Raw genomic sequence first — 26,821 nt, 5'->3', positions numbered from 1 at the left:
GTTTCTTAGGAGTTTCCTTTAGGAGAAAATTTCTGCTCGACAAAATCGTGACCGTATATAGGTAGAGATGAGGGCATTTGTATTCGTCTACTTCTTACTCTTCTTATTCTTCTTCCTCGGTCTTGCTCTTTTCAGAGGTGGCTGTTCCTTACTCTTCTTCGCCACTCATTTATGTCCATCTTGTCGTCTTCTTCACCTAAACCTTTCTCTCTAAAGTCGTCTGTGCCATACAGTCCTTCCATCTTCTCCTCGGGTTTTCTCTACCTCTCTCTCTCTATCAACAGCTCTATACTTCATCCCGCCTTGTTTGCATTTCTACGTCTGACATTACCAAACCATTGCAGTCTTGCATTGTTCTTGAATCTTTTTTGATACTGTAGTCACTTCGGCTCTTTTCCTAATCAAGGCGTTCCTGCTTCTGTCTCTTGCTAGTCTTACCCACCATCCACCGTGCCTTCTATTTGCCATTAAATCCATCTTTTGGTTCCAAATGTTGAAAAACTGGTTCCAAATGTTTAATATCCTTATTTTAATTCGTTTTATGCGGTTGGTCAGCTGAATGCGGCTAATGAACTAGATTACTAGATTTTCCCTCATATTTTTCGTTCTAGTATTAGTTATTGAAATACGTATCGCTATTCTGGGTAAGTCTTTTTGTAGTCCCTCTGTAAGCAACTGAAATTCGTTATTTCCTTCCACAACTGTGAAATCAGCATGCTATCACTTAAGGCTATTAGGTCTGGATCCCGCGTATGAAAAAAAAGTTGATTAATAGCAAGCTGAAAATTCGTTAATAGCTTAAGAGTGTCTAGTCGGACAAACTTTGACATATCGCTCATTAAATGCAACAATGTCATATCTCAAAAAACTTACTTTCGAGAAAATTCAATTTTAAGTTTTGGATGCTGCTAAAAAAATTTTTTATTTATTGAAAAAAAAAATGCTTAAAACCATTAGACAATGTGATTGTTTTGTCTAAGAATCAATTGAAAAAAAAAAAGAGTTTTTTAATTTTAAGGGTTAATAAGATCAAATTATTAAAAAATGTTCCATTTTGTGACGTTATTGTCACTTAAATGCATTTGTAAAAGAGGTACAAATTGAAATATGATGATCTTGTCATTATTTAAACACAGTTTTTGGCAAATAATTTTAATATGTCAACTTGTTAAAAACAAGAAGTTACAAAATAAGAAAACTACAAATAAAAATACAGTTCAAGAAACATTAATAAAATATTTTGGCTTAGATATTTTAATGAAAATACGCATGTTTCGCAAAGGTCTTTCTTGGGTGTAAAGAAAGAAATATTAAATTCTTTGACAAAAACTTCATGGAAAATTGCGTAACTTGCAAAAGGTCTATTTCTTTGTTTACAGATTTCAATATACTCTATGAATATCTGCCAATGAGCGGCTACCATCAATAAATATTCGGGATGTATTGGCGCGACTAATAACTTTCAATTCTTGGGATTGATGTTATGTGCTGTCTAATATCTTCCCGAATTTCTGGATTTAGCGATTTCTGGTTTCCGTGTCTTCCACATTTGTCCGAATCAAGGAGGACCTCAAAAACTTTATTCCGTTTTTCTTGCACAGTTCTTATTATGCGATCAGGTATGTCCAAAGTATTTGCAAAAAATACTTTGCAAACTCGAATCTACTTACCTTCTTTTACAAAATAGTATGCGTTGTTTTTGTCTCTGGGTTTTCTTGTACCTCCGACACGAATATACCGATATTGGGGTACAACTGGTACCAACAGTTTGTTAATATACTCTCTCTGTTTTTGAAATTCACCGAGTGACCAATAGCTTAAAAAAATCTGTATTCCCTCCTCTTCGGTAAATTTAGATGGGCACTTGAGTTTACAATCTTTGCACGGATACCTTACTTGTCTTTTTTGTCTCATCTTTTTGTTTTTTGAATGAGTTTGGTAGGCTTCACCACAACTTCTCATTTTTTTTTGTAAGATTTCTCTTCCAGTTTTTAGTATTCCGTTGACGTTTCTTGCCTTTCTTTGGGGGTGTAACAAGAATAGGAATGTCTTGGTTTGCTGATAAGGTTTGATTAGGCTCATTATTACCGTCGTCGTGGTTTTCTTTATCACACTCTTCTGATTCTTCATCACTCTTTGGTACATAGTTATGATCGTTAATTATGTCTTCACAATCTTCAGAGGACGAAGAAGAGCTACTACTACTGGAAGACCTACTAGAACACCTACTACAACAGCTGCTTGAAGATGATGAAGAACTTGTTGACTTAGAAACTCCAGGAACAGCTATATTCTTATCACCTGTAAAAAATAATTATCTTCAAACACTATTAACTTCCAAAATCATACCATTTTTGAATTTTTTTGCATTTTTTAATTTTATATGGGAGTGACTAGGTGTCAAATAAAATACACCATTAAATCTTATACTGTTTTTTCCATATTATAACATAAAATACGTAGGCAAACTATTTTTTTTTTATTTTAATGTTTCAGAACTAATTTTTTTATAAAAATATTTTTCCTTGTAGCACCAATATTTCTAAACCGCAACGCCGCGCCCCCTCACATTTTTCCAAAAGCTGGAACAGCCACTGAAAAAATACTTACCTAGTGTACTTGAAGATTCTTGATTTTTTACAAAAAAAACTCATTGTCCATCTCTGAAACGTTTGTTTCATATTCTTGTTTGTTTTGTTGTTCATCATTGTCGAGCATATTCTTTGGGGTACCATTTTCACATTCAAAAACAGAAACTGTGTAGTCAGACATATACTGTTCGGTCGATGCATCCTCATTGGTAGATTGCTGCTGCTTTAAAAGCTGCTGAATCTTTTTTAAGCGAAATTTAGGACATTATTACGTTGAAAGCCTAAAATAGTATATTTTTTAAATTAGATCAAATAAAAAGTATTAGACAAATAAACATAATATGCAATTATTTTTGGTTTTAAATTTAAAAATTAGTAAAATTTAATGTAATCAATTGGTTGCAATCCCAAATGGAGAAAAAAGTTGTGTTTAAAGATTGACCTAACCTTAAATAAATATTATTCCTTTTAAATTTTTAAATAATATTTTGTAACAATAAAGTCATATTGTTTACAAAAACTCAGACACCTCCAGCAAAAAAAATATTAAATTCTTTGTAATAAAGTCTTAAGAAAAAATAATACACCAAACAAATATTTTTTTCAGAACAATAGCGTCATATTTTTAATTATTAAAACCTAAACGTTTATCATTTTTTGGCGAAAAAAGTACTAATTCTAAATAATGCGTTATTGAAATAATATATTATCAAATAAAAGATCTTACCTTTAGTGAAATATCCTCATAAAACACAATAACACGTTTTTAAACAAAAGCGTAAGCACGTGCCACTTCAACTGACAAACCACAACTGAAATAAAACACTCTTGCGGTAAAAATTTAGACCTCGTCGCAGAAATACTACGATCGTTTGGCGCCATCTCTCAGTTAATTGTTAAGTTACAGATATATCGATCTAACAAAGTAAACTTTATACAATTTACTTTCTGTTAAACCACATAACTCAAAAATTCGATTTTTTGAGATATGACGTTGTTGCATTTAATGAGCGATATAGGAACACTGGAACAGAGGAAGTTTTAATTCTGAAACAGGTTAAAAATTTGGAACGGTCAGACCCCGACAACGTCACATGTATTTTGTCCGACAGAACTTCCAATTGATTTGGTATCCTTTCATTAAACTCTCATGCAAAAATCAGGCTGTTATTATTTATCACCGAATGAGAATTATAATGAGTGGAACACGTAGAATATGTCAAATGACAGGAATTATGACAGTTGATAAATAGCAGTCTGATTTTTGCATAATGAAAAGGTAACAAATCAATTGGAAGTTCTGTCGGACAAAATACATGTGACGTTTTCATGGTCTGACCGTTACAAATTTTTAACCTGTTCCACAGTTAAAACTTCCCCTGTTTCAGTGTTCCCATATATCAAAGTTTGTCGGACTAGACACCCTTAAGCTATTAACAAATTTTCAGCTTGCTATTAATCAACTTTTTTTTCATATGCGGGATCCAGACCTATATATGATTTTCTCTATTTCTCTATGGTACTTTGGTTTTACTGCGATTTTCGATATAATCTATGGCGGATCGTCCAGATCATAACCCTACTGGTTCTTTAGGTTGTTTATCTTTAATGACTACTTCTACTAGGTTTCTTTATGTTTTGGAGTATAATCAGGATATTGTTAATATTACTGCAATCCTCTTATAACTTACTGGATAATTTTTTCTGCTTTTCTTACGGATTGGAGAGTTGTAGCACTGGTTCCATTCTTCTGAAACTTTTTTGCCGTTTAAACATCTTTCAAATAATCTGCGAAGTATTTCAACCAGTTTCTGTGAACCAGATTTTATTAGCTCTGGGTGTATCCCACCTGGACCTGGGAATTTTTTAACTTCATCCCTTTAACTGCATCTCTCACCTGTTCTATTTTTAGCTCTATACTTCCTTCAGCTTTTATTTGTTCATTTGTTAGCAGGAACTTTTTTCATCAGCAGGTCCTCGAAGTGCTTTATCCAAGTTTTTGTTAGTTTTTATTTTTTTGTGCCTTCTAGATGGTAAGGTCTTTTTTTAGGTGATTACTTCTCGGTTTATCTCTCTATTAAACTCTTTATATTGTGAATTAAAGGAAATTTATGTTTTATTTAGATTCAGAAGCAAGGCATAATCTGCAGTGAGCCGCTGGCTGTTTCTGGTATAACCTTCATCAGTACAGATGCTCGCCCGCCTCTGAATCAACACAAAACCAAATTGCATATTTAAGGGAAATTTCAAAGATAAATTGAAATCCCCTTTGAGGACGCAAACAGCGACATCTATTAAAGAAAATAAAAAGTAGGAAGGTCTCAGATACAGAAGATACAGAAGTCTCTTCAGTCTGAATCGAAATAAAACATAAAATTTGGCTTTATCCCTTAAACAGATCGGTGAAGGTCGTTGTTATATCGGAATACCTATACAAAATACCCACCTACTGAGAAATACGATTCTCGATATGATTACCGGTACTCAAATACAAAAGTAATCATAGTAATCAAAGTAACGAATACTGTAAATGATTATTTTATACAAAAGTAACGATTTATCTCTTGAACAGATCGGTGAAGGTCGTTGTTATATCGGAATACCTATACAAAATACCTACCTACTGAGAAATACGATTCTCGATATGATTATCGGTACTCAAATACAAAAGTGATCATAGTAATTAAAGTAACGAATACTGTAAATGATTACTTTATACAAAAGTAACGATTTATCCCTTAAACAGATCGGTGAAGGTCGTTGTTATATCGGAATAACTATACAAAATACCTACCTACTGAGAAATACGGTTCTCGATATGATTACCGGTACTCAAATGCAAAAGTAACGATTTGTAACGATTACTCGAAAGTAACTATAATCAACATCACTAGGTTTCACTAATGGTCATAGGCAAAAAGGTCAGGTGGACCAGGGTCACGCTTGCTGCATTTTGCGGCGAGAGGTGGCACGAACGCGCTTCCTGCCTTTATGTGGCTTTCTTTTTGATTTTGCGCTTTATTTTACCGTTTAGGGTTCTTTTCGGCAATCTTTTGGTCTCTATTCACACTACATGACCAGCCCATCGAGGTCTCTGAAGTTTAACGAATTCTGAGATCGGTGCCTCTTTGAATGAACACTTGGTAGAGCTCATTAGCTAATGGCTATACATGGATCTTCATGCTCCGTTTTCGTTAATAGGTCAGAAAATGTTTCCCCATATTCCTATAATGTTCATTTTATCGTAACATTTTTTTTCAAATTTAGACGATGTGTTACGAACGTGTTACTTTCAATCATTGCTATTTGGCGGCATTATGTTTCGTTTTATGGTGCTAATTAAGGTGTTAATTTTTATTTGGTTTATCTGCTAATTTTTAATTGGGTACAGAAATAACCATGAGCGGATTATCAAAAATAGAGTCTAATATAACTGGATGATTAATTGCAAATGCTGTGTCTGGTGAAACATAAACTAGTTGTTGTTTAGACATAAATTACATTGGATTATAACCGTGAAAAATTGTACCTTAGAATTAGGTTTTAAAATGGAAGTTATTTTTAGGTTTCATGTAACGCGAAATAAATATTTGCAATTTAAATTTTTCTTTTTAAGCGGTGGGCATATTAATCGTGTTTGTCATCTAAAAATACACCTATGAATTACCTGTAATGATAAAAAGGTACGAACGATACAAAAGAACTATTGCTTTCCTACGAAATGAAACTGAAATATAGTTCTGCAAGCAAACTAATAGAGTCATTAATATTCAGCTCCTCGGGGTACTATTGATAGAAATGTGTACTTAAATAAACAAGGGATCATTCCATAAAGCAGGTAGATCCCTTGTTGATAGAATCTCACACCTTGAAGAATAGCACCCGTTGAGCTGAGTATTAATGACTCTCTTAGTTTGCTTGCAGAACTTTACCTGGGAAACCTTATAATACCCATATTTTTTCTCTTGAACTGAATAATTAACTGGATTAAATAATAGCGAGAATATCAAATCGGTTTTAGACAAGAAAGATCTCGAATAATATAATATGTGATAAGACAATTATTAGACAAGGCGAAGAGCTCGGGTTCGTTTCTATAGTAGCTTTTTTCATTCTAAGACTGGACAAACACGAACAGACAAAAATAATCTGTAGATTTGAAATTTTATTTTCGTATTATTATTTCGATCCAATTAGAGGACTTACCAGTATTTCAAATAAAACATATTTTTCCACCTACCTCTACCGAAAGTATACTTTTCCTGGCCTAATTGTAGGGAGCAAACTCGTACTTTTCCTCCCTAGGGAGTAAAAGCACTTTTCCTCCCTAGGGAGGAAAAGTAAAAGTGACGTCATGGAATGTCATTGATGAAATAACTTATTGACGCACTGTACAATATTCTATTATCTATTACGTAAGTATCTATTGTGCATACGAGAAACGATCGTGCGCGAATAGCAGAGAAATCTTGCAACTTTCTTAAATCATTCATTGTCAATTGAAATTGTCAAATTGACGTATATTTCATATCTAGTGTCAATGAAGAAGAAAAATTATATGTTGCTGCACAATATTGATATGATATTATTATATAAAAGTAAATTTAATTAATTGTATTTTGCTTGTTGTAGTGCATTTTAATAATAATTAATTTTATTTACTACATACAATTGTTTATCTTTTAATAACATAACCTTAATATTACTTTTTCTTCTTATAATTTTTTTGGGCTTGGGCTTGACAATTGTCCAGTAACCAAGACCCATATGTTGGCTAATATAATTAAAAGTGCGAAAAATGTTGCCGAGCTATGAAACCAGGTGTCGCTTTTCCGAACTTGCACGGTCCCAATACACTTTAACGTTTATTTATAGAACACCTTGTATTTTGTAGAATGATAAAAAACAGTAAATTGTTATTTTGATTTAACAATGTTTACATTAATGATTAATTTACATTAATAATGTTTACAATTAATAATCATACAATGATTACATAAATAAATTATTTAAAAATGAAAAAATTACTTGATATTTGAGGAAGGTGGAAAAATCATAATATGTATAACATGGGAGTAAAGTGCCTTTTCCTCCCTTGAATGATTATACTTCATTCTCAGGAGGAAAAGTAGCACTTTCCTCCCTTGTTATACAAATAGCTATATAAACTAAACATATTTATGAACGACAAAGGTAATTAACTGACTAGAAATTTTAGGGTATTTTTATATATTCGATAACTCGAGACTATCCCTTCTTAAAAAGGACATTATTCTTACGTAAATAATGCAATTAATATTAAAAATATACAGCCTAAGGAAATAGATAGGAAAAGTCTAAAAAAAGTTCGTTAAATATTCTTTTTTATGGATTACTTCAAAGAACATCGAAAAAAACTTGACCTACATTCGCACCAATAGGGCGGAAAATCGAAAAGCCGCTAATATCGGAAAGACATACTTTATCCGCTTCAAGTTTGCTAACAAGTTCTTGATTGATAAATGTGATGGATCTTGACAAACACAAAAAAAGTTTTTCATCAAAGCAAAATATATAAAAATCAGCTTTTCCAAATCAAAATTTGTAGACAAAATTTTTGTTTAACAGTACTGGATTAAATATTTGGGATATTTTCCAGTTTCAAATTAAGTAAAGCTTGCATTTTTTTATCTACTGCAGTTCTGCATTCATCATCATACCATTCCGCATTTCTTTGTCTCTTGGCTTTTCCGAAAGTCTCCTCTGCAGTTTCCGTTTCTATTGTTTTTAATTGTCACCATTCCTCCTCTGACTCTGCAGTATCTTCCTCTCTAGTTTCGCTAAGTTTTATTTGCATTTATAAGCATTTTGGTATTCTTGTTTCTTTGTTGGGTTTTTGAATCGTTCAACATTTTATTTTTGAATTCGGCTATTTGTCTCTTTTGCCATTGTCGCTTTTTTGCCGCAATTGTGCCCCCACAAGATAGTGATCGACAAACGAAGACAGGAGATTCCTCAGATAATTTTAAGACAATTTAGCCAAATTCACCCAGTCCGAAAATGCTTCCTAAGAGAGCTAGACTAGAGCTCTTTGAAGATGGCGTCTTGTAATTAGTTTTTCTTAAATACCTCCAGAACGCTTCTAGTTAGAAAAACGAAAATTGGTACACTTATTTATCTTCCACAGGTAAATCGATTCCATCCATTGTGAATTTCTAGTACCAGTCTTGTCTTAGGCGTCCGTTTTGGGTGCGGCAACAGTTATTTTATCGCATAACTTTTTTGTCTTTAACTTTTAAGCATTTTTGATACTGGATTATTAAATTGTGAGCTATTCTAGTACTAAAAGGTACTCTTGCTTTAAGTCGGTAGGACACACCGATTTCTAGAAAAATCGATTTGATAATTTTTCGTTTCCTGAATTTGAAAAAAAATTTCAAAAAAAAGGTGTGTTTTACCAACTTAAAGCAAGAGTAACTTTTAGTACTAGAATACCTCATAATTTAATAATTTATTGTCAAAAATTCTTAAAAATTAAAGACAAAAAAGTTATGCGATACAATAGCCGTTGACCTACCCAAAACGGACGCATATGACCGGTACTAGAAATTCGAAATTAATGAAATCCATTCACCTCTGGAATATAAATAAACGTACATACTAGTTTTCGTTTATCTAAATAGTTTTTTTGATTTTTTTTTATATTCAAAAAACGAGAAATTTTCAAATCGATTTTTCTAGAAAACGGTGTATCCTATCGACTTAAAGTAAGAGTACCTTTTAGTACTATAATACCTTACATTTTAATAATCCATACTTAAAAATTAAAAACAAAAAAGTTATGCGATAATATAACTGTTGCCCTACCCAAAACGGACGCCTATGGTCGGTGCTAGAAATTTGCAATAGATGAAATCGATTTATCTCTGGAAGATAAATATGTGTACCAATTTTCGTCTTTCTAAATAGAAGCGTTCTGGAGATATTTAAGAAAAACTAACTACCAGACGCCATCTTTAAATAGCTCTAGCTCCTTTAGAAAGCATTTTCGGACTAGATGAATTGGGTTAAATTGTCTTAAAATTATCTGAGGAATCTCCTGTCTTCGTTTGTCGGTAGAGTTTCTGGACACCCTGTATATTATGTTCTGACATTAGTTATGTATGTTTTTGAGATGAGAATAATGGTCAATTTGATGGGTTTCGTTGGTTCCTGGTATTTTCCACGTTCATGTATGGATGTATTTTCTGTGGACAATCTCTGTTAGTAGGTACTGACAACTTCATATTATTTTCTGTGAAATTTATATAGCGATATTGAATTTTCAATCATATATGATAAATCTGTGTCAATACATCAAATACGAATGCTAACACGCGATAAGGCCATAAACGTCGATTAACATGCTCATATAATTATAAAATACTTCACTATTACCGTAACCTTTAAAAACAGATTTATTAAAAAAGTTTCGTGCCCTATTTTCCACTGTGAAACAATTTTTCTTTGAAGTATTTTTTTATATTTTAATTTTTTCGTTAAGTGTGTCCACCTTGAGTTTTTTTCCAACTGCCAAGATTTCGTGACTACTTAAAAATGTTTTTAATTGTATTGTGCTCAACACAAGACGAGAGCCAAACTTTTAAGTGATTGATTATATAGACTCTGATTAATAAATCTTCTTCAAAGTAGGTACCAATATAATCTACCGTTTACTAAAAATAGAATGATGAAAAAGTGCAGGTGTGTGATATATGGCTTACAGTTACATATTCAAAAGAAATGAAGATATTTGACGACTGGCTATTAAAACCTTAACGCGAATATATTATGCAGGTGTCAGATCATGTTACCACGTCGAATATTGGGTAAATAGAGAAGCTGGTCTGCAGGTATACATTGAAAACATTTTGAAAGATTTATAAAACATATAACGAACGCTCGAACCTTTTTTGTGGTAAAGATACATTTAAAAAAATATATATTGCAAAAAACTATGGTACAGATGACTACTTTGTATTATTAATAAAGAAATATATTATTGTACATACCTATATATCCAAAAATAAATATACAGCAAAACATATATGTTAAATATGTAAAATTATGCCGCAGAGACACAAAGGAGTGTTGCTCATAATTATAGTTTTGCGAGGTGATCATTAATCCACTCCATTTTGTCCTAAAATAATTCATAATAAAGTTTCCTACTGATTTAAACCTAGTGTTTGTAATGAGTAGCTGTGTTAGACACCAGACTCGGTAATACACAAGTTTAATTTAAATAAAAATGTATTCTTAATAAATAAATATCAGAAATAAAATTATCTCCAAATAATAAAAAGCAATATTCAGTCCTGACGACGCAACGATCCCCCGTCGAAAACAAAAAACCGCGACAATACGATGTGTATTTAGTATACCGTATACCCATCCACATCAAGGAGATAGAATGATTCGGTGCTGGTACAGGATTAGAGGTGGAACGGATCAATCAATACTCGATCCGGTAAGAAACGGAAAAGCGATTAATCAATACTTGGTCGCCGCGGTGGACGGTTTGGCCTTAAATCAGCCCGGTTTGAGCTCTTAAACCGCTACTAAATAAATCCTTCAGCAGAGGCAATTGGCCTCCAGTCAACACTCTTTGGGCAATGGAGTTATTACCAGATCAATTCTCCGGTAGAACTCTCCTCTCTATCGTGGCGAAAGTCGTTTTATATTATTGCCGGTGATTCATTTCCATCGCACATCGAATGGAAGTGGTAGGTAGTGGGAGTGCGTGTATATGAAGTGTGTTAATGTTCATGCGGCTATCAAACTGTTGTTTTTGTTTTCCATTACAATTTTTAGGTTTCATGGTTTTCATACATTTTTTTGTTTTCAGACGAAAGAGAAAGCGTCCAAAAGAAAACGTTCCAAAAATGGGTGAACTCACACTTGGTCCGAGTGAACGCCCGTATCTCCGACCTTTACATCGACATGAGAGACGGCAAGAACTTAATAAAACTCCTAGAAGTACTGTCAGGAGAACGACTGCCTCGCCCTACGAAAGGAAAAATGCGTATCCACTGCCTAGAGAACGTAGACAAAGCGTTACAATTCCTAAGAGAACAGCGCGTTCATTTAGAAAATATGGGATCCCACGACATAGTAGACGGGAATCCCCGCCTCTCCTTGGGTCTGATATGGACCATCATCCTTCGCTTCCAAATTCAAGACATCACAATAGAAGAAACTGATAATCAAGAAACTAAGTCTGCTAAGGACGCACTTCTGTTGTGGTGTCAAATGAAGACTGCAGGTTATAATAATGTTAACGTTAGAAACTTCACAACATCTTGGCGTGACGGTCTTGCTTTCAACGCTCTTATTCACAAGCATCGTCCAGATCTTATTCAATTCGAAAAGTTGTCCAAATCTAACCCCATCCACAATCTCAATAATGCTTTTAACGTAGCCGAAGACAAACTAGGCCTCACCAAATTATTAGACGCTGAAGACGTTTTTGTAGAACAACCAGACGAAAAATCCATCATCACTTATGTAGTTACTTACTATCACTACTTCAGCAAGATGAAGCAAGAAACCGTTCAAGGAAAACGTATCGGTAAAGTAGTAGGTATAGCTATGGAGAACGAACGAATGATCAAAGAATACGAATCCTTAACCAGCGATCTGCTTGCATGGATCGAAGCAACAATAGTAGCTCTAGGTGATAGAAATTTCGCTAATAGTTTAGCTGGCGTTCAAGCTCAACTAGGCCAATTCAATAACTACCGTATTGTAGAGAAACCACCAAAGTTCGTCGAGAAAGGTAACTTAGAAATTCTGCTCTTCACACTCCAATCAAAAATGAGAGCTAACAATCAACGACCTTACACTCCTAAGGAAGGTAAGATGATATCAGATATCAACAGAGCTTGGGAAAGACTAGAAAAATCCGAACACGAAAGAGAGCTGGCGTTGAGAGAAGAACTTATCCGCCAAGAAAAACTTGAACAACTAGCTGCCAGATTTAACCGAAAGGCAAGCATGAGAGAAACTTGGTTAAGCGAAAACCAAAGGTTGGTGTCTCAAGATAACTTCGGCCAAGAATTGGCAGCCGTCGAAGCTGCAGCCAAGAAACACGAAGCTATTGAAACCGACATATTTGCATACGAAGAAAGAGTACAAGCTGTTGTATCAGTGGCTGGAGAATTGGAAGCTGAAAATTACCACGATATGGAAAGAATCAATGCCAGAAAAGAAAACGTTCTTAGACTATGGAATTACTTATTGGAATTGCTTAAAGCACGTAGAATTCGTCTAGATATATCACTTCAACTACAACAGAACTTCCAAGAAATGCTACATATTCTAGATGCCATGGAGGAATTGAAACAACGTCTCCTTACTGACGATTACGGCAAACATCTGATGGGCGTGGAAGACTTACTTCAAAAGCACAATCTACTTGAAGCTGACATTAACATTCTCGGCGACAGAGTAAAAGCAGTCGCTAGTCAGTCACAGAGATTCGTCGATATTGAAAACGAAGAAGGATATAGACCATGCGATCCTGCCTTAGTATTAGAACGTGTCCAACAATTAGAAGAAGCTTACGCTCAGTTAGTAAGACTTGCCGTTGAAAGAAGAACCCGCCTTGAAGAAAGCAAGAAATTGTGGCAGTTCTATTGGGATATGGCTGATGAAGATAACTGGATTAAAGAAAAAGAACAAATTGTTTCTACATCAGATATTGGTCACGACCTTACCACAGTCAACCTACTGCTTAGCAAACATAAGATCCTTGAAAACGAACTATCTTCTCATGAGTCGCAGTTAGAGGCGGCCCTCGGGGTTGGTGAAGAACTCATCAACGGAGGCCACTTTGGTGCGGAAAAGATCCAAGAAAGGCTAAATGAAATCCGTGACGCATGGAAGCACCTTCTAGATTTAGCAGCCTACCGTAGAAAGCGATTAGAAGAAGCTGTAGACTACCACCAACTGTTCGCTGATGCTGATGATATTGATATTTGGATGTTAGATACCTTAAGACTGGTATCTAGTGAAGACGTTGGACAAAATGAGGGTAACGCACAATCTCTGCTCAAGAAACACAAGGATGTTACCGAAGAACTTAAGAACTATGTTAGTGTCATTGACGCCCTTCACCAACAAGCAGAAGCTTTGGGACCAGAAGTAGCTAATTCACCAGAAGTCAATAAAAGACTTGCTTCCATCGATAACCGATACAAAGAATTATTGGAATTGGCCAAACTTAGAAAGCAACGCTTGCTTGATGCTCTTTCGCTATACAAACTTCTTTCAGAAAGTGATGGAGTTGAGCAATGGATCAACGAAAAGGATCGTATGTTACAAACGATGATTCCTGCTAGAGATATTGAAGATGTTGAAATTATGAAACATCGTTATGACGGCTTCGAGAAAGAAATGAACAGTAATGCTTCCCGCGTAGCTGTAGTCAACCAATTAGCACGTCAATTATTGCACGTTGAGCATCCTAATTCAGAAGAAATCACTGCCAGGCAAAATCACCTTAACCAGAAATGGGCTGAATTACGAGAAAAAGCTGAAGCTAAAAAAGAAGAACTTAACTCTGCTCATGGCGTTCAAACCTTCCACATCGAATGCCGCGAAACTACTACTTGGATTGAAGACAAAGTTAGAATATTACAAACAACAGACAGTTTGGAGATGGATCTTACAGGTATTATGACTCTTCAACGTCGTCTCTCAGGAATGGAACGAGATTTGGCAGCTATTCAAGCTAAACTCACTGCTCTTCAAAAAGAAGCTGATAGTATCGCTGATGAACATCCCGAAGAAGCAGCTGTTATTAGAGAACGTATTACACAAATTCAGGTCATTTGGGAGACGTTGACTCAAATGTTGAAAGAAAGAGACTCTAAACTCGAAGAAGCTGGTGATCTCCACAGATTCCTTCGTGATTTGGATCACTTCCAAGCCTGGCTTAGCAAAACTCAAACAGATATCGCCTCTGAAGATACTCCAAGCTCTCTTTCCGATGCCGAGAAACTACTCTCTCAACACCAAGCTATTAGAGAAGAGATTGACAACTACACACCTGATTACACAAAGATGATGGAGTATGGAGAGAGAATTACGGCAGAGCCAAGTACTCAAGACGATCCACAGTATATGTTCTTGAGGGAACGTCTAAAGGCGCTGAAAGATGGATGGGACGAAATTCATCAAATGTGGGAGAACAGACAGCAGCTCCTTTCTCAATCACTCAGTTTGCAATTACTCGACAGAGATGCCAGACAAGCAGAAGTTATCCTCAACCAACAAGAACACACTTTGGCGAAAGATGAGAGTCCAACAACTCTTGAACAAGCTGAGAACTCACTTAAACGCCATGAAGCATTCCTCGCTACCATGGAAGCTAATGATGACAAAATCAATGGCGTTGTAGAATTCTCAAGAAGATTGGGCGATGAAGGGCACTTCGCTGGAGATAAAATCACTAAAAGAGCTGACAATATCGATGAACGTAGAATGGCCAACAGAGAGAAAGCTCAGGCACTCCTGGAAAGACTTAGAGATCAATTGGAGCTACAGCAGTTCTTACGAGATTGCGATGAATTGGGCGAATGGATTCAAGAAAAACACATCACAGCTCAAGACGAAACCTACAGATCAGCCAAGACTGTTCACTCTAAATGGACAAGGCATCAAGCTTTCGAAGCCGAGATTGGTGCTAACAAAGAACGCCTTCACAACCTCCAGAAGGCCGCCGAAGAATTGGCTAAAGAGAAACCAGAATATGCTAGTCACATTCAACCAAAGATCGAAGATATGGTAGATCAGTTCGATGTTTTGGAGCAAACGACGAAAGAGAAGGGCGAACGCCTGTTTGACGCTAACCGCGAAGTACTTATCCACCAAACTTGCGACGATATCGACTCCTGGATGAACGATCTCGAAAAACAAATCGAAAGTGACGACACTGGTGCCGATCTGGCCTCCGTCAACATTCTCATGCAAAAACAACAGGTACGTAATTGTTTTACTATTATTTTCTTAAAATATATAGACGTGTTTTCGTGTTTTTTTTTCTTGCTTTTCTTTTGAATATATTTTTGTAAAAGAAAATATTTTTGACTTTAACCTTCGTAAGGCGGTGCGGGGTGCGGGTGCACCCCAGACCTCGTTTTTCTCACCTATCTTTTTTAATAATTTTTTTATTATTTTTGTCCATTTTTTTATTCGCATTAAATTCAATTCTAAACGCACTCCGCCCATTACAGCATTTAAAACTCTTTGCATTTAAGTGTTTTTTTGGAAAAATGACGGTAGGGTGCATAATATGATGAAAATTTCATATCCCGAATTGGACGTTTCGGATGTTCCACCTGGAGCTAACAGAGCTACGGGACAAGGTCGGTGTTACTTATGTCACAGAAAAAAGAAATGAGTACTTTGTAAAATTATGTATCATAGTTTAATAAGCAACTCCTATTTATCTTTCAAATCAATTTCCCCGACGTTCACATATGAAAAACAATGGATATACGGATGGGGTGCAAATGCACCCCGCACCGTCGTTTGCGTAAGAATCTAAGCACCGCTTTACGAGGGTTAAAACGTGATTTTTGATAGTAAATTTAACCTGGAACAGTTTTCCTTTAGACGTGTTTGTACCAAAAGCGCATATAGCTCACCCTAATTCGCCCTGTGCCTAGGGACTAATTCATCCCTTTCTCAAAAACGCACCCATTTAAATGGTAGCACTCCGCGATTTATTTATATTTAGAGGTCCATTGACTATATGAAACAATAAAACACCGTTAACGTTGTAGTTCCTTTCTAAAATACATAATCAATAGCCTATTACTTAAACTCTAATACCTAATATTTTTTAGATGATCGAGACCCAAATGGCCGTCAAAGCCCGCCAAGTTGGAGAACTCGAGAAACAAACCAAGCATCTGGAGACCGCTGCTCCCGAAAAAGACATGGAAGAAATCAAAGTCAAGAAGAAGAAGGTGGAACAACGTTTCGCGCAACTCAAAGAACCGCTCATCGAAAGACAGAGGGTGTTGGAAAAGAAGAAGGAAGCCTTACAGTTCAGGCGAGACGTCGAGGACGAACTTTTGTGGATAGCCGAAAAGATGCCTCAGGCTTTGTCTACAGAATACGGAAACAGTCTTTTCCAGGTGCATATGTTAGAGAAGAAGAATCAATCGTTACAGACAGAAGTAGATAATCACGAACCTAGGATCAACACAGTTTGTAATAATGGACAGAAACTAATAGATGAAGGTTAGTTTGAACATAATATTATATTATTTAAAAAATACTGGTTCGTTTCCACAAAAAATACTTCCCTCAACATAACAGATTCAACAACATAACTCATCTATCTGTTATCTGTCAAACTATATACCAAACGTAATTATGCTTGATTCATTGTAGAGTTCCATTAGTTTCATACTCCAGGGTAATAAGCTAGAAATAGACCATGTTCGGGACACTCGATAGCTGACTACTTTTTTAGTTATTGTAGACCTATAGGGAAAAAACCTACCTGTTTCCTGCCTAGAGTTTGCGTCCGTTTTTAATTATTAACAATTTAGTGCAAAAATCGCGATTTTTTCGATTTTTTGCACCTCTTTCAAAAACTAAATAGTTGACATAAAATTACAATGTTGTTCTGAAGCTATTTTCTTGTGGCATTTTTATAATCAAGTATATTCAAATGGGAAATAAGCCACAATTTTACCTAAAAATGATTTTATTAACGTTTCGACGCCCAAGTCGGGTGTCGTTGTCAAAATACAAAATAATACTAAATAAACAAAAATGTTGTTGCTTAGTAAAAAATTCTTCTAATAATTTATTTAATCTGACTCATTTATATCGGCAATTCAGACACGTATTATACATTTTAAAGTAGACGACTTTAAAAATGATATTGCCAATATTGATGCGTTCCTGGGACGACTTTAGTAAAAGATAGTTCATTCGATTACATGAAATCAATCCCAACTCAAGAATAGCCGCCACAAAAAATCATAGCATGTGATCTGTCTTTAAAAAGACAACCAAATGCAACGGTGGTACTGAAATTCTCGCGTTAGAGATTCCATAGTAAATCACGAGGGAAAACCAGGAAAAACCTCGTGATACTATCCCGACATCGCAAGTATTTGGGTTTACATTTAGTTTACTCTCAAAACTAATACCAAATTCTGACTTGATATTTTAAATTTTAAATAATACTAAAATACTAAATATGTACTAACTCGATATGTTACTGATTTACTAATTGTGGTATTTTCTTTCTATTGACTTCCTGCTTTAGTATGGGTAACCACATCCTACTGCATTCTACCGAGCAATTTGCGATACAGATAGTAAAAAGAGAAAAATCAAAGAAGCGGCTCTAATTATGCTAAATGAAACCAATTGTGTCACAAATTCCTCGGTAGAATGCAGTAGGATGTGGTTACCCATACTAAAGGAGGAAGTCAATAGAAAGAAAATACCACAATTAGTAAATCAGTAACATATCGAGTTAGTACATATTTAGTATTTTAGTATTATTTAAAATTTAAAATATCAAGTCAGAATTTGGTATTAGTTTTGAGAGTAAACTAAATGTAAACCCAAATACTTGCGATGTCGGGATAGTATCACGAGGTTTTTCCTGGTTTTCCCTCGTGATTTACTATGGAATCTCTAACGCGAGAATTTCAGTACCACCGTTGCATTTGGTTGTCTTTTTAAAGACAGATCACATGCTATGATTTTTTGTGGCGGCTATTCTTGAGTTGGGATTGATTTCATGTAATCGAATTAACTATCTTTTAGTAAAGTCGTCCCAGGAACGCAACTCATCAATATTGGCAATATCATTTTTAAAGTCGTCTACTTTAAAATGTATAATACGTGTCTGAATTGCCGATATAAATGAGTCAGATTAAATAAATTATTAGAAGAATTTTTTACTAAGCAACAACATTTTTGTTTATTTAATATTATTTTGTATTTTGACAACGACACCCGACTTGGGCGTCGAAACGTTAATAAAATCATTTTTAGGTAAAATTGTGGCTTATTTCCCATTTGAATATACTTGATTATAAAATTACAAAATTTAATTATTTAGTAGAACATTAAAAAACCTTCAAAGTGCCGATTTTTGAAAGTTAAAAAGTTAATTTGTTGCTACGCAAACTGCAAAATAAGTTAAAATAGTTATTTGTTAATAACTTTTACTAAAACTACCTTAAAACTTTAGTGTTTCACCCAAAGTTGGGTATTGGGGTACTTAACAAACCCTCAAAATTTGAGACCGATCCATTAATTAGTTTTAGAGTTATTCTAATTGTTTATCCCAGAGACCTTTATTTTGCAATAACACAAGACAGAAAATAATGAAGATAGGGCAATTCTGAGTAGGCCAAATGAAAGTAGAAAACTGATGTTATCAAAATGTACTAATAAAAGATAAAAAAATTATCTAATATAGTCAAAAATCCTAATGCCAAATTTGTGAAATTTTGTGGTTTATAAACATTTAGAATAACTTTAAAAATATTGTCCGTAGAAAAAATCATTTTACAGATTAGAACAGCTGGCATTTTACACGAATTATTAAAAATGTAGTTCAATTGGTGACTAGTCGTGGTAAGTGAAGGGGGAGCTGGGAGCCGACAAACGCACGAGTTCCAAAACTAAAAAAGGCAACTTAAAACTACTATCATTTTCTATATTTCGGGATCTACTGAATATATTTTGATCGTTCTTTTTTAATTTGTATGTAATTTTTCTTTACATTATAAATATGCAATTTGTCTAGACATTTATTAATTAATAAACAGTCTAATTTGTTTAAACATTTTTTGAAAAAATAATTTTTCCCAAAAATCCATGATTTTAATCATACTATCGTTATTAATCATAGAAAAAGTTACTTTAATAAATAAATTATCTTCAATAAATAATTATCTAAAAAAATCGTTTATTTATTAAAGTGTACTTTTACCTTTTCTATGATCATTAATGATACTATGATTAAAAAAATATTTTTTCAAGAATTGTTTAAACAAATTGCATATTTGTAATGTACGTAGAAATTACATACAAATTAAAAAAGAAAGATCAAAATCCATTGAGCTGATCCGGAGATACAGAAAATTATATTCGTTTGAAATTGCTTTTTCGGTATTTTAACTCGGTGGATTTGTTGGTTCCCCCTAGTAATCGTTTGAACTACATTTTTAAAAAATCGTAGAGGGGGCTGTGAAGGTACAATGTTTGTGTACATTTTTTAAGAAAAAATACAAATCCTATTGTTTAAAATGGCAGTAATGAGATTCCTTAATTATTATAAACAAATTAGCTGTGAATTAAAAAAACATATGGCTAACTTTGTCCCAAATGAACCCAGGTTAATTTTTTTATTTGAAAATTCGTGTTAAAATACTATCTTTTCGAATACATAAAAAGATTGTTTCTACGGCCAAAATTTTTTAAAGTTATTCTAAATGTTTATAAACTACAAAATTCGTTACTTTCTGTCTTATCTTATTGCAAAATAAAGGCCTCTGGGATAAACAATTAGAATAACTCTTAAACTAATTAATGGATCGGTCTCAAATTTTAATTGTTTGTTAAGTACCCCAATACCCAACTTTCGGTGAAACACTAAAGTTCTAAGGTAGTTTTAGTAAAAGTTATTAACAAATAACGATTTTCACTTATTTTGCAGTTTGCGTAGCAACAAATTAACTTTTTAACTTTCAAAAATCGGCATTTAAGGTTTTTTAATGTTCTAAAAAATTAAATTTTGTAATTTTATGTCAACTATTTAGGTTTTCAATGGAGTGCAAAAAATCGAAAAAATCGCGATTTTTGCACTAAATTAATAATAATTAAAAAACGGACGCGAACTCTAGGCAGGAAATAGGTAATTTTTGTTCTTATAGGTCTACAATAACTAAAAAAGTAGTCTACCTGAATCTTTGAGTGTCCCGATCATATTTGTTCTTCTGTTCCATCCGCCCTTATTGTCATTTGCTTCTCCATGTTTACGTAATGCCGTTTTTTTCCAATTTCTGTGTATTTTTCTGACATCACTCAAATTTCGCTGCCATACATAACCGAAGGTTGCACAATCGTTTTGCAAATCCTGTTTTTTTTATTCCTGGATATTAACTTAGTTTTGATCATTTTGTTTAGTGTTCCTATAGTGTAGGAAACAGCGGTTGAACCTCGCAAAATGGACGCAAGTGTTTTATTTTTTTTGGTATATCAAGGGGTGCTTATTATGAGACTAACTTTTTCTTAAAAAAATTCGCCCCGGAACCCCCCTTTTCACCCGTTTAAAGAGAGAAATTTGTGGTTTTTGCGGAACGTAGCCCTTCTTGTACGTTTTGCAAAAAATTTACTTAATAGTAAAATGAAGATATTTCCTACTATTTATTTCCCGACAGCATATGCCTATCACCCACCGTTTAGCGGGGGTGGCACCGAAGTTGACAAATTTTTAAAAAAGATGTTTTAAAAAAAATATTTTTCCCTAACTGTAATGAAAATTAAGAAGAAACCCTGCTGCAATTAATCACAAATAAGTAGCTGATTTTTTGATATAGGTTTCATTTAAGGGCAATTGCAAATTATTTAATTACAGAGTGTTACATTTTATAAAACCCCTTTTTATACCATCTGAACCGCCTATTCTAGAGTAAAAAAAACTTTCAGCGATTATCCATGTACTGTTGTTATTTACAAATTTGTATAATGCACCCCCATATTTTCCCCGGAATCACCCCAAAAAAGGAGAATTAATAAAGAAAATAATCAAAAATTGATTTTGGGCCACCACTGTGGCTTTAGGGTGCAAAGAAAATAAAATAAGCATAGGTAATAATGTGTATCAGACAGTGTGTTCTTTTATTTTCCGTAAGTACGTTATCAATAAAATGAATAGATGACGAAAAAAAAAACAAAAACTGGAGCCCGCCAAAACATTTCTGAGGTTTACGGCGCCACTGTGCCGCAACGGCTGCTTATACGAAAAAAATGCATGACTTTATTTGTAGAGAAAATAATGGTCTTTAATTCTGTATAAGTTTTGTTTTAAAAAAATGCCTAGGTAATGAGAAAATCGTAAAAACATGCTCTCCAAGGGATAGGGGTAGTTTCTGCAGTTTATTTTCAAGGATAGGGGTAGTTTCCGCAGGGATGTTGCAATAATCATATATATTTATGAAAAACCCTATTTATGGAGCATATGTCCATAAACCTTCCCTTTATTTTTTTTGCTACAGGGGTTGCATCAAGAAATCGCTTTTGGTATCCATGCATGGGTAATAAGAACGTGCACAAAATGATATATGAAGCATTTTAATAAAGGGCATGGTGTGTGAAAGATTCCAAGAAAATTACTTTCTTTATTAATTCTCCTTTTTTGGGGTGGTTCGGAAAAAAAAATGGGGTGCATTATAGAAGTTTGTAAATAACACCAGTATTGCTGTTACAAAATCTCGTGAACCTAATTAATTCATTTGGTGACGTCAATATACGAACGAAACGATTGAATCCGACATTACTGAAAATATCAGGGTGCAGATGGGACCCTGTCGCGCAATTCGCAGCAAATAAAATAGTCGTATGTTTTTAGGCTTCATTTTATTTCGGTTATACATACGCATTTTCAAGGTTCACGAGGTTTTGCACCAACTCTACATGGATAATCGCTGAAAGTTTTTTTACTCTAGCATAAGCGGTTCAGGGGACCGATTCAATTACGTTCGTTAGATCAACGCGAAACAATTACGTTCGTTATCCGACGGTTTGCTATTCTGTAAGCTCATTCGGGAAGAACCGGAGAAGCAGATCACGAAGCCGATTACAAAGCGAAAGCGATAACTTTTGGCTTGCGTTTCGTTTCGCTTTCGATAGTGATTGGTCGATCATTTTCACGTGGTACACAAGCGCAAGCGCTAAGCGGGTTGTTCGTTGTTGATGATTCCCCAAGAATTCTGTGTTTTTTGTTGATAATGAATTCGTGATGCTCTTACACCATATCTTCCGTAAGTTCCTGTAGCTCATCAAAAAGGAATCGAACTAGTTCTTTGCTTAAGGAAAAATATCAATAAACCTTATATCTGTTAAACCAAATGGGTCACTTCTATCTCGAAGGAGCCCGCTTTCCTCTCGCGTTAACCGTAGATGGTTTCTTCGCGAGTTTTCCATAATATAGAACAAATTGCACCGGCAACATTTTTATTAAAATATAATAAAAATATAGTTATTCAAGGAAATAATGCAATCAAACTTGTGATTATAAGCTAATAAGGTTATATAAATACGTCATGTAACTGCTAGTTACTCTTCTTCTTTCTTTACTTCTTCTTTTTTTTACTCCCTGCACGTATATTTGCAATGTTGCCGTAATTATTTATTCATACGTCGTTTAAACTCGTATATTATCGTATGCCGCTATGATAACGAAGCGAAAGCGAAAACTAACCTTATAGAATATGAACATAAATCAACTTCGCTATCGTTTAGCTTAGCTTTCGCGATAATAACGAAAATTATAGAATTCGCCTACAGGTGGTATAAAAAAGGGGTTTTTAAAATGTAACACCCTGTAATTAAAAAATTTGCAATTGCCCTTAAGTGAAACCTATACCAAAAAATCAGCACTTATTTGTGATTAATTGCCGCAGGGTTTCTTCTTAATTTTCATTACAGTTAGAAAAAAATATTTTTTTTAAACATCTTTTTTTAAAATTTGTCAACTTTGGGGCGCCTCCCCCGCTAAACGGTGGGTGATAGACATATGCTGTCGGGAAATATAGTCTTCTTCATTTTACTATTAAGTAAATTTTTTGCAAAACGTACAGGAAGGGCTACGTTTCGCAAAAACCACAAATTACCCCCTTTAAAGGGGTGAAAAGGAGGGTTCCGGGGCGAAATTAAAAAAAAAAAGTTAGTCTCATAACAAGCACCCCTTAATATATCAGAAAAAAATAAAACCGGACTTGTGTCCATTTTGCAAGGTTCAACCTCTGTTTCCTACACTACTAAACTCCTTTACTTCCTTTAGTAATTCTATTTTCTATTTCAGCGTCTTCTTCAGCTCTATTTGTAATCGTCACACCGAGGTAATCAATTTGATCCACTTTTTCAAAACAACATTCTTTACTTCCACTACTTATTCTTAGGTTATGTTCGGGCTCCAGTGTCTTAAAGTATTTGCTCTCTATAAACTATATGCTATAATATAATCTTGCTCTCATTTCTCAAAATATTTTGTTTTATTTTCGTTTATGCACAGTCCAAACTTTTTCAGTATTGTTTAAATAATTTCAAACAATGCTATATCGTCTGCAAAAGCGATAACTTGTTGTCTCTTGTAGTATATTATACCATCTGTCTCTACACCACTTTGTCGTAAGATGGCTTCTACGATAAGGTTAAATATAATATGTATGTAGTTGTGGACAGTAGGTCCCATTTTCTTAATTCCTTACCTACCGTAAAAGACTCTGAATGTACCAAACGTGCCAGATATTTAGGTGTTAATTTTGTCATTTTACAGATGGACTTATTGTTTCAACACTACTAATATATTTTATTTTTAGGCCATGAAGACTCAGGCGAATTTAGCAGACTAATAAATGAACTTCACAAAGCGTGGCAAGAACTCAAAGATGCCATCGAGAAACGCAGAGAAAACCTACTTAGAAACGAAAGAGCCCAACAATACCTGTTCGACGCCAATGAGGCCGAGAGCTGGATGAGCGAACAAGAACTTTACATGATGGTGGAAGACCGAGGCAAAGACGAAACGTCGGCGCGCAACTGCATGAAGAAACACGAAAGCCTCGAAGCTGCAGTCGAAGCTTACGCGGATACGATCAGATCTCTTGGAGAAACTGTACGAGCTTTAGCTGCCGAAGGTCACCCGCTGGCTGAGCAAGTAGCTGTCAAACAGTCACAGTTAGACAAGTTGTACGCCGGCCTCAAGGATTTGGCGGGAGAAAGGAGAGCCAAACTAGACGAAGCATTACAATTGTTCTTACTCAACAGAGATGTAGGAGATTTAGAGCAATGGATAGCAGATAGAGAGGTAGTAGCGTCTTCCCACGAATTAGGCCAAGACTACGATCACGTAACTTTACTTTGGGAACGCTTTAAGGAGTTCGCACATGACACTGAAGCAATAGGAAGCGAGAGAGTCGCTGCAGTTAATGATGTCGCCGATCAGTTAATAGCTGCAGGTCATTCGGATTCTGCATTGATAGCAGAATGGAAGGATGGTTTGAACGAAGCTTGGCAAGATCTACTCGAGTTGATCGAAACTAGGACACAGATGTTGGCTGCATCTAGAGAATTACACAAGTTCTTCCATGATTGCAAGGATGTACTGAGCAGAATAGTGGAAAAACAGGTATGTTTTTATTGTTTATTAATAAATCTTTAATAGACCAGGAAGGATCTGTTTTTAGGTGGATGTGAGAGGTGGATTTTTGCGGATAAAGTTAGGTGATAACTTCGTTAATAATAATTGACTTAGCTCCTTCTTAAATATGCATGGAACATTAATAAAAAAAATAAAATATTTAAAAATTTCAAAAAAATTCGTTTTTTTTCTACTTTCTTTGCTTATAACTTTAAAACGATTCATTTTGGAACAAAGTCGTATAGGAATAAAACAAAGATAATTAAATTTTCTATCAGATACGATTGGTTAAAAATGTCTTAATTCAACACCCTTGCTGCAAAATAGCAATAATTATAAAATAAGGGGGCAAAACAAGTTTGTCCTTATTCAATGTTTTTCCATCACTTAGGTTACACTTGGAATCTTCCTAATTCGCTTAGAAAATTTTTGTAATGTGCTAAAACCGTCCACCAAATTTCATTAAAATTGACTTACTAGATTTTGCATAATATTTTCGCAATCTAAACTTTTTTTTTTAATTAAAATTTTTTAAAATCTTGCACAACAAAAACTAGAACATACAAAGATTTGTCAATTTTTTCACATATAAAGAAGCACTCCACCTATCTAATGCACTTTACAGAATTGAAATCGGATTATTTAAGCAGCCTCAGCAATGTTTTAAAGTTATAAACAGTTTTTTGGCTTATAAACAAATTAGTGCTGTGTCCAGGAGGGGGTGCTCCTTTATTTAGATGGACTTACCCAAGTTGATCCGGATGTCGATAAGATTGTTATAAACAAAGAACTTGAGGAATTACATAACATCGATTTTTCGCAAAATAAAACATTTTTTTTGTATTTCTTGGGTAATTTTAAGCAAAAAATGTTCTTACAAGTTTTTTCGTAGGATGCATAGTTTTTGAGATAAACGCAGTGGAACTTTCAAAAATTCGAAAAATTGCAATTTTTGAACGCGAATAACTTTTGATTAAAAAATAAAATAGCAATTCTGCTGACAGCATTTGAAAGTTTAAGTCAAATTATACCGGTTTTAATTATTTGCATTGCTAAAAATTAATTTTTTTATTATTAAACAAAGCTATTTGTTTATAAGCCAAAAAATTGTTTATAATTTTAAAACATTGCTGAGGCCCCTTAAATAATCCGATTTTAATTCTGTAAAGTGTATTAGATAGGTAGAGCACCTCTTTATATGTAAAAAAATTAGCCAACTTCTAAATGGTCTACTTTTTGTTCAGAAAGATTTTAAAAAATTTTAACTTTTTTAAAAAAATTTACATTGCAAATTTATTATGCAAAATCTATTAGGTCGATTTTAATGAAATTTGTTAGACCGTTTAAGTAAGTTATAAGAATTTTCTAAGCGAATTACTAAGGTTCTAAGTGCCACCAAAGCGGTTAAGAAACATTGAATAACAACGGGCTTATTTTGCCCCCTTATTTTGTATTTATTGCTATATTGCACAAAAGGTAATACCTTAAGACATTTTTGACCAGTCGTATATCATACAAAATTCAATTATCTTTATTTTATTTCTCTAAGACTTTGTTCCAAAACGAATTGTTTTAAAGTTATAAGCAAAGAAAGCAGAAAAAAATCGATGTTTTTCGAAATTTTTAAATATTTTAATTTTTTTATTAATGTTCCGGGCATATTTGAGAAGGAGCATAAGTCAATTATTATTACTGAATATGTCACCTAACTTTATCTGCAAAAATCCGAACGCCACCTCTCACATCCAAAAATACACGTTTTTTTTTACAGATTAGTCCTGGTCTATAAGGAAAATAT

At 34.2% G+C, this 26,821-nt stretch overlaps 1 protein-coding gene and 1 long non-coding RNA gene across 13 annotated transcripts in view; one reads left to right on the top strand and one right to left on the bottom strand.

The window, feature by feature from the left end:
- LOC114328660 (spectrin beta chain) overlaps window positions 1-26,821 on the top strand; it is a 157,295-nt gene that overhangs the window by 95,321 nt on the left and 35,153 nt on the right. For all 12 annotated transcript variants that reach the window (XM_028277665.2, XM_028277640.2, XM_028277647.2 and 9 more), the window contains 3 exons: window positions 11,458-15,593; window positions 16,463-16,862; window positions 24,203-25,011. In XM_028277665.2, the coding sequence (XP_028133466.2) occupies window positions 11,458-15,593; window positions 16,463-16,862; window positions 24,203-25,011 (5,345 nt within the window). The remainder of the gene's footprint in view (window positions 1-11,457; window positions 15,594-16,462; window positions 16,863-24,202; window positions 25,012-26,821) is intronic.
- On the bottom strand, window positions 1,137-3,719 carry LOC126881794 (uncharacterized). Its single transcript, XR_007696997.1, has 3 exons — window positions 3,319-3,719; window positions 2,611-2,872; window positions 1,137-2,301 (listed from the first exon to the last, which is right to left on the bottom strand). It is a non-coding gene; the product is annotated as an uncharacterized LOC126881794 (long non-coding RNA).

Source organism: Diabrotica virgifera, chromosome 3 (assembly GCF_917563875.1).
Source record: "Diabrotica virgifera virgifera chromosome 3, PGI_DIABVI_V3a".
Taxonomy (NCBI): Eukaryota; Metazoa; Arthropoda; class Insecta; order Coleoptera; family Chrysomelidae; genus Diabrotica; species Diabrotica virgifera.
The sequence above is the reverse complement of the archived record's forward strand: the minus strand, read 5'-3'. Positions and strand labels throughout refer to the sequence as shown.